This window comes from Coregonus clupeaformis, chromosome 24 (assembly GCF_020615455.1).
Source record: "Coregonus clupeaformis isolate EN_2021a chromosome 24, ASM2061545v1, whole genome shotgun sequence".
Lineage (NCBI taxonomy): Eukaryota > Metazoa > Chordata > Actinopteri > Salmoniformes > Salmonidae > Coregonus > Coregonus clupeaformis.
In genome coordinates, this window is record NC_059215.1 from 3,135,248 (window position 1) to 3,147,692 (window position 12,445).

Genomic DNA, 12,445 nt, shown 5'->3' on the forward strand with positions numbered 1-12,445 from the left:
TATTCTGTCTCTCACTGTTCAAATAAACCTACCATTAAAATTATAGACTGATCATTTCTTTGTCAGTGGGCAAACGTACAAAATCAGCAGGGGATCAAATACTTTTTTCCCTCACTGTATATCTGCTGTTGAATCCGGATTGGGAGCCCCAAATGGTTTCATGTGGATTTGTGGAGATAGAGGTTTTTTGCAGTTGCCTAGTGCATGGAATGGCTGTTGTTACCTTGGCCAGACCCAATTACAGCTGGCCACTATTCCCCTACTAATGCTATTGGATGCTAAACGCAATACTACTAGGAAATCATCAGGGAGAGTTAAGAAAGTTATGGCCCATAATAATTTGGCTGATGGTTTCTCCCTGAGTAATGGTGAGCTCTTTGGCTTATCTCTTTTCCCTGGGGTTGGGATTAACGTTTTTGGGGATTGGATTAATAACATTTCCTACTCCATGCAGGCACATCTGAATCTGACCATTACTGGTTTCGCCCTCCTCTCAGCTGATGTCCAGAATTTGAAGGCAGTAACTGCTAGGCATGAACTGGCTCTAGATTACATACTGGCAAAATAGGGTGGCTATTGCCATGCTCTAAATTCCATTTCTCCCACTGAATGTGTAATGTTGCTTCCTGACATCATGAGAGCATCAGCTGTTCCGGACGACTGTGTGATCACGCTCTTCGTAGCCGATGTGAGTAAGACCTTTAAACAGGTCAACATTCACAAGGCCATAGGGCCAGACGGACTACCAGGACGTGTACTCCGAGCATGCGCTGACCAACTGGCAGGTGTCTTCACTGACATTTTCAACCTCTCCCTGTCTCAGTCTGTAATACCAACATGTTTCAAGCAGACCAACATAGTCCCTGTGCCCAAGAACACTAAGGTAACCTGCCTAAATGACTACCGACCGTACCACTCACATATGTAGCCATGAAGAGCTTTGAAAGGCTGGCAATGGCTCACATCAACACCATTATCCCAGAAACCCTAGACCCACTCCAATTTGCATACCGCCCCAACAGATCCACAGATGATGCAATCTCTATTGCGCTCCACACCGCCCTTTCACACCTGGACAAAAGGAACACCTACAGTGGGGAGAACAAGTATTTGATACACTGCCGATTTTGCAGGTTTTCCTACTTACAAAGCATGTAGAGGTCTGTAATTTATCATAGGTACACTTAAACTGTGAGAGACGGAATCTAAAACAAAAATTTAGAAAATCACATTGTATGATTTTTAAGTAATTAATTTGCATTTTATTGCATGACATAAGTATTTGATACATCAGACAAGCAGAACTTAATATTTGGTACAGAAACCTTTGTTTGCAATTACAGAGATCATACGTTTCCTGTAGGTCTTGACCAGGTTTGCACACACTGCAGCAAGGGATTTTGGCCCACTCCTCCATACAGACCTTCTTCAGATCCTTCAGGTTTCAGGGCTGTCGCTGGGCAATACAGACTTTCAGCTCCCTCCAAAGATTTTCTATTGGGTTCAGGTCTGGAGACTGGCTAGGCCACTCCAGGACATTGAGATGCTTCTTACGGAGCCACTCCTTAGTTGCCCTGGCTGTGTGTTTCGGGTCGTTATCATGCTGGAAGACCCAGCCACGACCCATCTTCAATGCTCTTACTGAGGGAAGGAGGTTGTTGGCCAAGATCTCGCGATACATGCCCCCTCCATCCTCCCCTCAATACGGTGCAGTTGTCCTGTCCCCTTTGCAGAAAAGCATCCCCAAAGAATGATGTTTCCACCTCCATTCTTCACGGTTGGGATGGTGTTCTTGGGGTTGTACTCATCCTTCTTCTTCCTCCAAACACGGCGAGGTGAGTTTAGACCAAAAAGCTCTATTTTTGTCTCATCAGACCACATGACCTTCTCCCATTCCTCCTCTGGATCATCCAGATGGTCATTGGCAAACTTCAGACTGGCCTGGACATGCGCTGGCTTGAGCAGGGGGACCTTGCGTGTGCTGCAGGATTTTAATCCAAGACGGCGTAGTGTGTTACTAATGGTTTTCTTTGAGACTGTGGTCCCAGCTCTCTTCAGGTCATTGACCAGGTCCTGACGTGTAGTTCTGGGCTGATCCCTCACCTTCCTCATGATCATTGATGCCCCACGAGGTGAGATCTTGCATGGAGCCCCAGACCGAGGGTGATTGACCGTCATCTTGAACTTCTTCCATTTTCTAATAATTGCGCCAACAGCTGTTGCCTTCTCACGAAGCTGCTTGCCTATTTTCCTGTAGCCCATCCCAGCCTTGTGCAGGTCTACAATTTTATCTCTGATGTCCTTACACAGCTCTCTGGTCTTGGCCATTGTGGAGAGATTGGAGTCTGTTTGATTGAGTGTGTGGACAGGTGTCTTTTATACAGGTAACGAGTTCAAACAGGTGCAGTTAATACAGGTAATGAGTGGAGAACAGGAGGGCTTCTTAAAGAAAAACTAACAGGTCTGTGAGAGACGGAATTCTTACTGGTTGGTAGGTGATCAAATACTTATGTCATGCAATAAAATGCAAATTAATTACTTAAAAATCATACAATGTGATTTTCTGGATTTTTGTTTTAGATTCCGTCTCTCACAGTTGAAGTGTACCTATGATAAAAATTATAGACCTCTACATGCTTTGTAAGTAGGAAAACCTGCAAAATCGGCAGTGTATCAAATACTTGTTCTCCCCACTGTATGTGAGAATGCTATTCATTGACTACCGCTCAGCGTTCAACACCATGGTGCCCTCAAAGCTCATCACTAAGCTAAGGACCCTGGGACTAAACACCTCCCTCTGCAACTGGATCCTGGACTTCCTGACGGCCGCCCCCAGTAGTTAAGGATAGGTGACAACACATCTGCTACGCTGATCCTCAACACGGGGGCCCCTCAGGGGTGCGTGCTCAGTCCCCTCCTGTACTCCCTGTTCACTCATGACTTGATCAAGACAAAGGAGATGATTGTGGACTACAGGAAAAAGAAGAGGACCGAGCACGCCCCCATTCTCATCGACGGGGCTGTGGTGGAGCAGGTTGAGAGCTTCAAGTTCCTTGGTGTCCACATCACCAACAAACTAACATGGTCCAAACACACCAAGACAGTCGTGAAGAGGGCATGACAAAACCTATTCCCCCTAAGGAGACTGAAAAGATTTGGCATGGGTCCACAGATCCTCAAAAGGTTCTACAGCTGCACCATCCTGACTGGTTGCATCACTGCCTTGTATGGCAACTGCTCGGTCTCCGACCGCAAGGCACTACAGAAGGTAGTGCGTATGGCCCAGTACATCACTGGGGCCAAGCTTCCTGCCATCCAAGACCTCTATACCAGGCGCTGTCAGAGGAAGGCCCTAAAAATTTACAAAGACTCCAGCCACCCTAGTCATAGACTGTTCTCTCTGCTACCGCACAGCAAGCGGTACCGGAGCGCCAAGTCTTGGTCCAAGAGGCTTCTAAACAGCTTCTACCCCCAAGCCATAAGACTCCTGAACATCTAATCAAATGGCTACCCAGACTATTTGCATTTTTTTGGTATTCTTTCTTAAAACTGCATTGTTGGTGAAGGGCTTGTAAGTAAGCATTTCACTGTAAGGTACCTGTTGTATTCGGCGCATGTGACAAATACAATTTGATTTGAAAGGCTGCAGGACTGAGGGCTGACCCGGGGCTCCCATTGACCAGTATAGGGGCTCTCTGTGGTGGATTATTTTACTCCTCCCATGTTGTTGTGTAAATGCACATACTCTTTATCAACTTGTGAAAAGAGAGTGACACACAAAAGGGGAGAAAAAAACAACATGATCCCAGTGGGCCTGCCGGGACCGGGATCCTCCTGTGCTAACGGACGGTGTTTTGGGAAATGTCGAGGACGAGGAGAAGTGGGAGACATTGAGATGGGGACAATAGGCCTGATTTTCTCACTTGAACTCCCACTCTCGCATGTATTCACTCACACACACACACACTCACCCGCCCACACACAATTCATTAGCCAACAAGGACATGATAGTGAGCGGATAAAGGTCTTTCACTTTCCCTCCATTTAGCTCACTGGGAATAGGGACAGTGTTGTATAATCGTTTTTTTCATACTGAGCTCAGCGAAGGTGACATTGCATATTTGCCCCATGTAAGGTAGCACACATCTATGCCTCAATGAAGGACAGGATGACGGAGATATTTCCAGGAACACAGTCTTGCTGACAAGGAGGTTTACTTCTAAATGGTCTGAGAAAATAAAATAGTCATGGTTGAAACGGACTGATCCAGTTACTTCAATAAGTCAAAAAGCATTACATCAACAGTTTCTGTGGGACCACAGTGACAGGTGAGGGTATTTTGTGGGAACAAAGTCTGGTGCATTGAACATCAGAAGTTCTGGAGAGCCCATCAAGCTTGACCTTCCAAAAAAAGGTCCTGGACTGGATTCCGGGTGAGCTCAGTGCAACAGTCATTCAATCCCCAGAGTGGGCCACTCCATATCAACCCTCTAACCTCCCCCTATGCCCTGCCCTCCTCTCCTGTTCTTTCCTCCACAATGTAGAACCTCCTTGTGGTAACCTAAACCTCGCCTTCCCAAATGACTCCTTCTCCTGGGCACACAATGGGCTCCGTTCAGCTCTCACTGCCCTTGCTTCTGCTCCAAAATGCAATGTGGGAGATCAGGATACAGCCTGCCCGGCCAGGCCTTGGGTACGGGACAAGGGCGTGAAGAGGTAACGCAACAACTCGCCCCCCAACACCTCCCAACCTCGGCGTGACCCTGCATTAGCGGGACAGCCCTGTTGTCACGGCCTGGTAACCACATCGCAGCCCGGTCTTTCCTCTGTGGAGGAACTTCAACTGGCGACCCTGGTGCTCCAGTCAGAGAAGGCCCAGGCCAAGGGGACCTCAGCCCCATCTGCTGCGTAGTGACAGAGCCTCTGCTGGGGCTGGAGGTTGGGATTTGGAGCCGGCGGGCTGGGTGCTTTAAGCAAACATCCAGAATTGGCTGAGTGTGGCGCTGATGGCATCAGCCAAATGTGTCTTGTGTGGCTCACACCATGCCTGGAGGATGGGGAGAGAGGGGAGGAGGAGCTTTCGGCACCTCCAGGCTCGGTGAACACAATTAAGCCTGATTATCTTGCAGCCAAGTTGTTGCAGTGTTCCGGGCGGTTGTGAGACTGGACTGGCTCAGCTCCAGTTGGAAGACTTATGCTCCATGGTGGTGACTGCAGTACGTAGGTGGCTTTTTCAGTTTTCCCACAAAACTTTGTAGGTCAGGAGGGCAATAACTCAGATCAGTTAAAACTATAAATGATGACTTAACTAAAGCCAGTGGACCATATATCTTGGGGCAAACGAGTATAGTTAGACTCTCAGAAGGACACCAGCCAACCATACACTCTAAAAAAGAAAAGGTTCCTGGAGTATCCTTTAGGGGTTCTTCAAATTGAAACTGTGGGGGAACCCCTATAAGTTATTCGAAGAACACTTTAAAAGGGTTATTCAAAGAACCCCTTTTAATGGCTCCTCAAATAACCTTTTGAAGAACCTTTTGGGGTTCATTTTCCTCCCCTATTAATATTATTATTATTAATAATTATAATATGCATAACAATAACAACAATATTTTAGTTCTCAGTGTTTATTATGATTTTAGTGGCAAAGCAGAATTAAAAAATCTAAATATGAGGTAAACTCCCAGCAGAGCCCCAAGTCCAATGGGTATATCCTCTGGCGTTTATGTTAATGTGTTGATATTCTCCGTATCCATAGCCAGAATGATTTTGCAGTGCATTGTGATCGAGCAGGTTTCCTGTTATATTCATCAGAGGTGTAGGGAGGGTGAAGTCTGTGAATTCCCAAAATAGTAATTATACAGATGATTAACAAAACATGCACAAGACAGAATTCATATCTTGGTTTTTGTGGTGAATGTAAATGAATAAAACTGTTTTGATAATGGTTTTCATAAACATACGTTGTCCATAATGTAGAGGCCTATGGGATATTCATTGAAGAGGTAAGGGAGGAGGATGGTAAATGTGATCAGCATAACATACCAATACCAATTGACATACCATTGTATGCCTCCTCGACTGTATACCTGCAGATACAGACACAAAAGTGAGCAGTTCAGTCATCTGCACCCAATACAGCTAGCCTTCAACATATTCTTATAGCCTACATAGTCTTACCTCTTTGTTGATGGATATCCATTGAATTGTGTCCATTTTCTGTTTTAGAAAGGTTGCACAAAAATGAAAAGATAGATGGTAACATCATAAAACAATATCAATTTAGATCATATAAGGGACAAACCTTACCTTAAATTGAGGAGATCTTGACATTTTTCAGTTAAGTGCCTGCACCTGCTGTCCTTTCAAATTGAAATGTTTCAGTTGGGCAGTTAGGTTCCTGCAAGAACCCCGACCAACTAAGGAGGTTCCTCCATTAACCTCACCTCCTATGGGGTTCTTTGAAGAACCTTTTGGGGGAAATTTTCAGTGCCAAGAACCCTAAGGTTCTTAGAAGAACTTTGAGGATCTTAGAAGAACCCTTGTTGAACCCCTACATTTTAGAGTGTAGGAGTACAGACATCTGCATCGGGCAATAGATAACTCAATTTACAAAGGTGAGAGGCCAACGAGAATGCACCTGAGGAAGGTTTCCCATTTCGATGGAAGGAAATAAGGCATGACGTGACATTGTATAGAGTGGTGTCCAAAATTACAGACGCAATTGATAAAGATGAGCAAAAATGACTGTATAAAATAAATAATTCAAATACTGAGCTATATTGTATGCTCAATCAAATTGGGAAATTATATTATTTTATACTAATACAATTGCTCAGAGAAAGAGATTTTGTTTAACAAGTACTCATATTTTTTTCTCAAAAAGGTAGGGGTCAAAATTATTTTCAATACATTTTAAGATTAAGGTCACACCGAAATTGTACTTACGCTTTTAACCCAAATCCTCTGAAAGACCCAAACATACAGTTTTTTTTTGGAGAGGTGCGGCGGCCTGCCACTCTGGGCACCCAGGTAGCTGTTGTTGTGGGGGGTTAAGTGCCTTGCTCAAGGGCACAACGGCAGGCAATGGCATCTAGGACATGATACCAGCAACCCTCCGGTTGCCAGCTCACTTCCCGCCAGATTTTTCCAGTTGGACCCAGGATTCGAACTGGAAACCCTTCAGTTGCTGGCTCGAGTCTCTAAACGCTAGGCTACCTGCCACCTTGCGAGGTTAATGGCACTGAGCCTTTTTCTAAAATGTTTTAGAAGTTGGAGAACACATTAGGAGGGATCTTAAACCATTCCTCCATACAGAATCCTTCCAAATCCTTGATATCATTAGTCTGCGCTTATGGACTGCCCTCTTCAATTCAAACCACAGGTTTTCAAGTCCGGAGACTGAGATGGCCATTGCAGAATGCTGAGTTTGTAGCCAATTAACCATTTCTTTGTGGATTTGGATGTGTGCTTGGGGTTATTGTCTTGCTGGAAGACCCACTTGCGGCCAAGTTTCAGCCTCCTGGCAGAGGCAATCAGATTTAACCCAAAAATATTCTGTTACTTTGTAAAGTTCATTATGCTGTTGACCTTAACAAGGGCCCCGGACCAGTGGAAGCAAAATAGCCCCATAACATCAAATATCCATCACCATATTTTACAGTATGGGGTTATTTTCTGCTAATGCATTCTCATTTCGACGCCAAACCCACCACTGGTGTGCGTGGACAAAGAGCTCTATTTTCATGTCATCCAACAAATGTAAATGCCTGGAGTTTAATAAACAGCATTGGCAATTGGATTGGAACGGGGCTTTGGTCAGATTACATGAAAATAAAGCTCTTTGAGCGCATTGCTCTTTATAATAATGTTTTGTTGTTGCATTTAACTGGCGAAAATGCTGTTATTGAGGTCATTTCCTTAGTAGGTGATGCCAGAGGTCAGCATTTGGGAGCTCAGGATGAGACGAGTTTCATACTAGTAATTACCAGTTGGAGGGGCGTTCAAGTGGATTCTTCCCCAGTCGTATGTGGTAAATACCACCTTCCCACTTGGTTATGAACACAGCATGTACATAAAAAAAGTAAACTAAAAAAGTAACGCTTTATTACTCTTTAGTCCGATATTTACTTGGAAATAATATGATACAATCCTAATTATATTGTATACCAATTTCATCCTGGTTTCATTGATACAAACACAACTACTTACCACCTGGTGGAAGTTACCAACTATGTTGAATTCTTTGAAGTACTGTATGTGTACAGTGAGTAGCAGAAAATACCCATTGTTATCCCGTAGGTAAATACCATCTGAAATAGCGCTATAAAATAAAACATTACCAACATAAAGTAAAGAAAACCTTACAATATCACCACAATAAAGCAAAATGACATCATAAAATAGATTTATCTGATAAATGTATTTACATATAGCAAGGTGATTTTACAGGGTCTTAGACAGACGTGTATTACAGTGGTACGCATAAAGTCCGATTTAACAACAGTCTGCAGGTAAACATATGTCCATAAATGATCTATGTGTGTACAGTAAGTTAGATTTTAAGCAAAGATAAAAGGGAAAATAAATTCTTGAAACTGGAAGCATTGAAGCTTTCGGAAAAAATCTGAATCACTTAACAATAAATATCGATCTGATCATCTTCCAAAAAATTTAACATAAAAACATAGTATATACACTATGTACTATAGCATACACTCTTATCGTAGGTCCCTCAAATTTAAGTTACAAGTCCATGCAATCCTCCATAGTAAATGACGGCCCACTGTTAAAGAATGTAACCATGATCCCAGCCCACATAAACTATATTACATACTTTACCATTACCAACCAAGCGAACACAATATTAACGGATCAAGAAGCACCTGTGATGTGCCTAAAGTAATTCCCAAAGGTCAAGATTCATCTACTTTTCTAAACACAGCCTAGCTCTGACAGACTGAGGGTAACGTTAATTTAGCTTTTGCACCAGTGCAAACTTTGTTTCCTTAGGTTTTTCCGCATAATACGTAAAGTAAAAAGATCAAAAAGAGGAATTTAGATTAAAAAGGGAAATATAATTGGTAGAGTGATTGGTAAATAAACCCAGTTTCATCGTCACCTTGGTTTACTGATTTCTACCATGTATAAGAAGAGTAGCTAACCTCATGCAAAAGCAGAGTGAAATTGACTCTAGGACTGGGCAGCAACAAGATATAATTTCCCATTGGGTATTTCTCACATCTTTCCACCAAGGTGTCTGAATCTGAAGACACCGATTGGACAACATGGACCAATGGGAGAACACAAATTCTGGGGGCACATTGTTGACCCAGGGTGTACTAAAACAATGGACACTGGATCCAGTAAGAGGTGTTGGGTGTGTGAGACGGATGTGAGGTGTGGATGACGGGGAGAGGAAGATGGAGAGAGAGAGAGCGAGAGAGCAAGAGGTGAGGAAGGCCACAGCCCGTTGGGTGAACCCATTGTAATCCAAGCACAGAGGAAGTGACCGTGAAACAGCGGCCGGTGTGTGGTTACTCTGTGAGGCTGGCCTGAGGTTCACCGAATCTCCCTTTAACACCCCCTCCCCCTCCCCACGGCAGAGGAGAGAGCTGCTCCCTTCATGGGAAACAGACAGCAGGAAGACCTGCAGCAACCTGAGCGCAGCTCCCCTTCTCCAGATCCTCCTCTCTCTCCACCTTTAACAGTCACTGCCCACCAACCCAACCCCTTCGTCTCGGCCTTGTCTTGTCTCTTTCCGCCAGGTCGCCTGTGTGAGTTGGGGTCAGTGATGTTCCGTGTGGTCTCTGTGTGTCACAAGCTCTATCATCCTTGCCTGTGTGAGTTGGGGTCAGCGCACCACCCTCTGGGATTCTGACTCAGGGGTTATCTCGTGATATCTGCAGCACATGATTTAAGACTGGGGTGAGAGAGGGAGGGTATGTTAATTGTACTAACATTAATTAAAAACTAATATTTCTGATAAAATACTATTCTGGGCTTTATTTTGACAAACCAAATTCAATGGAAAATCTCAGTGGTGTCACGTGCCACTTGCGTTTCACAATAACGGTGCTTTGCACCAAGCCAAAAATAGAACCCTCAGTGTGATAGTATGCGTGTAGCATACATGTGTAAGTAATAGTGTGTGTGTGTGTGTGTGTGTGTGTGTGTGTGTGTGTGTGTATGTATTTATATACAGTAAGGGGCTTTGCCAATAAACATCTTTACAATCAATGTCATTTGGTAAAAAAAAAAAAAAAGACAGCATTGAAAGTTGGCTGTCCAGAAGAGTCCTCCACACACACACTACCCCTCTTCTTAGGAGTCCAAGGAGGTGGACGAGATGGTGCGGCTCTTAGTCTTGGGCACCACCAGGATCTCGTCCCCGTCTTGGATCATGTACGAGTGGAGTGCCCGACTGCCGTACTTCATCTCCTCAGGTCCCAGCGCAGAGCCTAGCTCACGGGCGATGTAGTACAGCCGCATGCCATTGGCTGGCAGCCCCACCAGGGCCCTGAGCTCCTTCTTGAGCTCTCCGACCGTCTGCTCCAACCGCAAGCTTAGAGTCTCCTTCCGCTCACCCCAGCGCACATCCAGCATGGCCATGCAGCGTGGACGCAAGTCCACCTCGGCCAGTGGGGCAAGCCGTCCGTACTTGGACACCAGGACATGGTACCTGTGGAGACGAGACAGAATGGACGGGAGGTTGGGATTTGTCATTTGGTAGAGAGAACGGTGGTGATTGGTCATTTGGCATGCTCTCTTGTACACACATTATGGCAGGGATTCCAAACTTTTTTGGCCCATGACCCAATTTTTATTTAAAAAGAAATTTGCGACCCCACCATGTGAAAAAAGTGATGTAATAAACGGCCAATGCTTACTTTTTTAATTGGTGCTATGACAGTTTATTACAGCCTTTGTTGGTCACCGGATCAATCCCCCGCATTCAGAAAGAATTCTGACCCCTTCACTTTTTCCACATTTTGTTACGTTACAGCCTTATTCTAAAATTGATTAAATAAATAAAAATCCCCACCAATCCACACACAATACCCCATAATGACAAAGCGAAAACAGGTTTTTAGAAATCTTTGCTAAAAATAAATAAATAACAGAAATACCTTATTTACATAAGTATTCAGACCCTTTGCTTGAAATTGAGCTTAGGTGCATCCTGTTTCCATTGACAATCCCTGCCATGTTTCTACAACTGTGGTAAATTCAATTGATTGGAAATTATTTGGAAAGGCACACACCTGTCTATATAATTTTATTGGCATGGGAAACATATGTTAACATTGCCAAAGCAAGTGAAGTAGATAGTAAACAAAAGTGAAATAAACAATAAAATGAACAGTAATCATCAGAAGTTCCAAAAGAATAAATACATTTCAAATGTCATATTATGTATATATACAGTGTTGTAACAATGTGCAAATAGTTAAAGTACAAATGGGAAAATAAATAAACATAAATATGGGTTGTATTTACAATGGTGTTTGTTCTTCAATGGTTGCCCTTTTCTTGTGGCAACAGGTCACACATCTTGCTGCTGTGATGGCACACTGTGGTATTTCACCCAGTAGATATGGGAGTTTATCAAAATTGGGTTTGTTTTCGAATTCTTTGTGGATCTGTGTAATCTGAGGGAAATATGTGTCTCTAATATGGTCATACATTTGGCAGGAGGTTAGGAAGTGCAGCTCAGTTTCCACCTCATTTTGTGGGCAGTGTGCACATAGCCTGTCTTCTCTTGAGAGCCAGGTCTGCCTACGGTGGCCTTTCTCAGTAGCAAGGCTATGCTCACTGAGTCTGTACATAGTCAAAGCTTTCCTTAAGTTTGGGTCAGTCACAGTGGTCAGGTATTCTGCCACTGTGTACTCTCTGTTTAGGGCCAAATAGCATTCTAGTTTGCTCTTTTTGTTTTCTCATGATTTGGTTGGGTCTAAATGTGTTGTTGTCCTGGGGCTCTGTGGGGTCTGTTTGTGTTTGTGAACAGAGCCCAAGGACCAGCTTGCTTAGGGGACTTTTCTCCAAGTTCATCTCTCTGTAGGTGATCGCTTTGTTATGGAAGGTTTGGGAATCGCTTCCTTTTAAGTGGTTATATAATTTAACGGCTCTTTTCTTTCACTCTCCTTATCTCAAGCCCAATCCTCTCCCTCTCCCTTCTATCCTTACCCACCCCTCTCATAGCCCCTCCTCTCTCATAGCCCCTCCGCCGAAAGGCCGCCTAAGTCCTTTCCAGTGCTCACTGACCGCATCCAACACACTCTTACACACGTGCACGTGTACCCACACACACAAACACACATGCGCACACTCAAAGAAACTGGCTTAGACCCAAGAGCAAGTAAATGCAGTTTAAAAGCAAGGAGAGAGAGAAAGCAAAGAGCAAAAGAAAACCTAAAGAGAATGGTTGGAGGCTTTGAGACACTTC

The 12,445-nt window shown here is 44.1% G+C and overlaps 1 protein-coding gene across 2 annotated transcripts in view; it reads right to left on the reverse strand.

The window, feature by feature from the left end:
• LOC121537603 (tubulin-specific chaperone cofactor E-like protein) overlaps positions 1-12,445 on the reverse strand; it is a 97,452-nt gene that overhangs the window by 73,398 nt on the left and 11,609 nt on the right. The window contains exon 8 of one of the 2 annotated variants that reach the window (XM_045206980.1): positions 8,404-10,681. The exons of the other annotated variant lie outside the window; for it this stretch is intronic. Within the exon in view, the coding sequence (XP_045062915.1) occupies positions 10,324-10,681 (358 nt within the window). The 3' untranslated portion in view covers positions 8,404-10,323. Of the gene's footprint in view, positions 1-8,403; positions 10,682-12,445 lie in introns of those variants that run through there. 2 annotated transcript variants of the gene reach the window in all.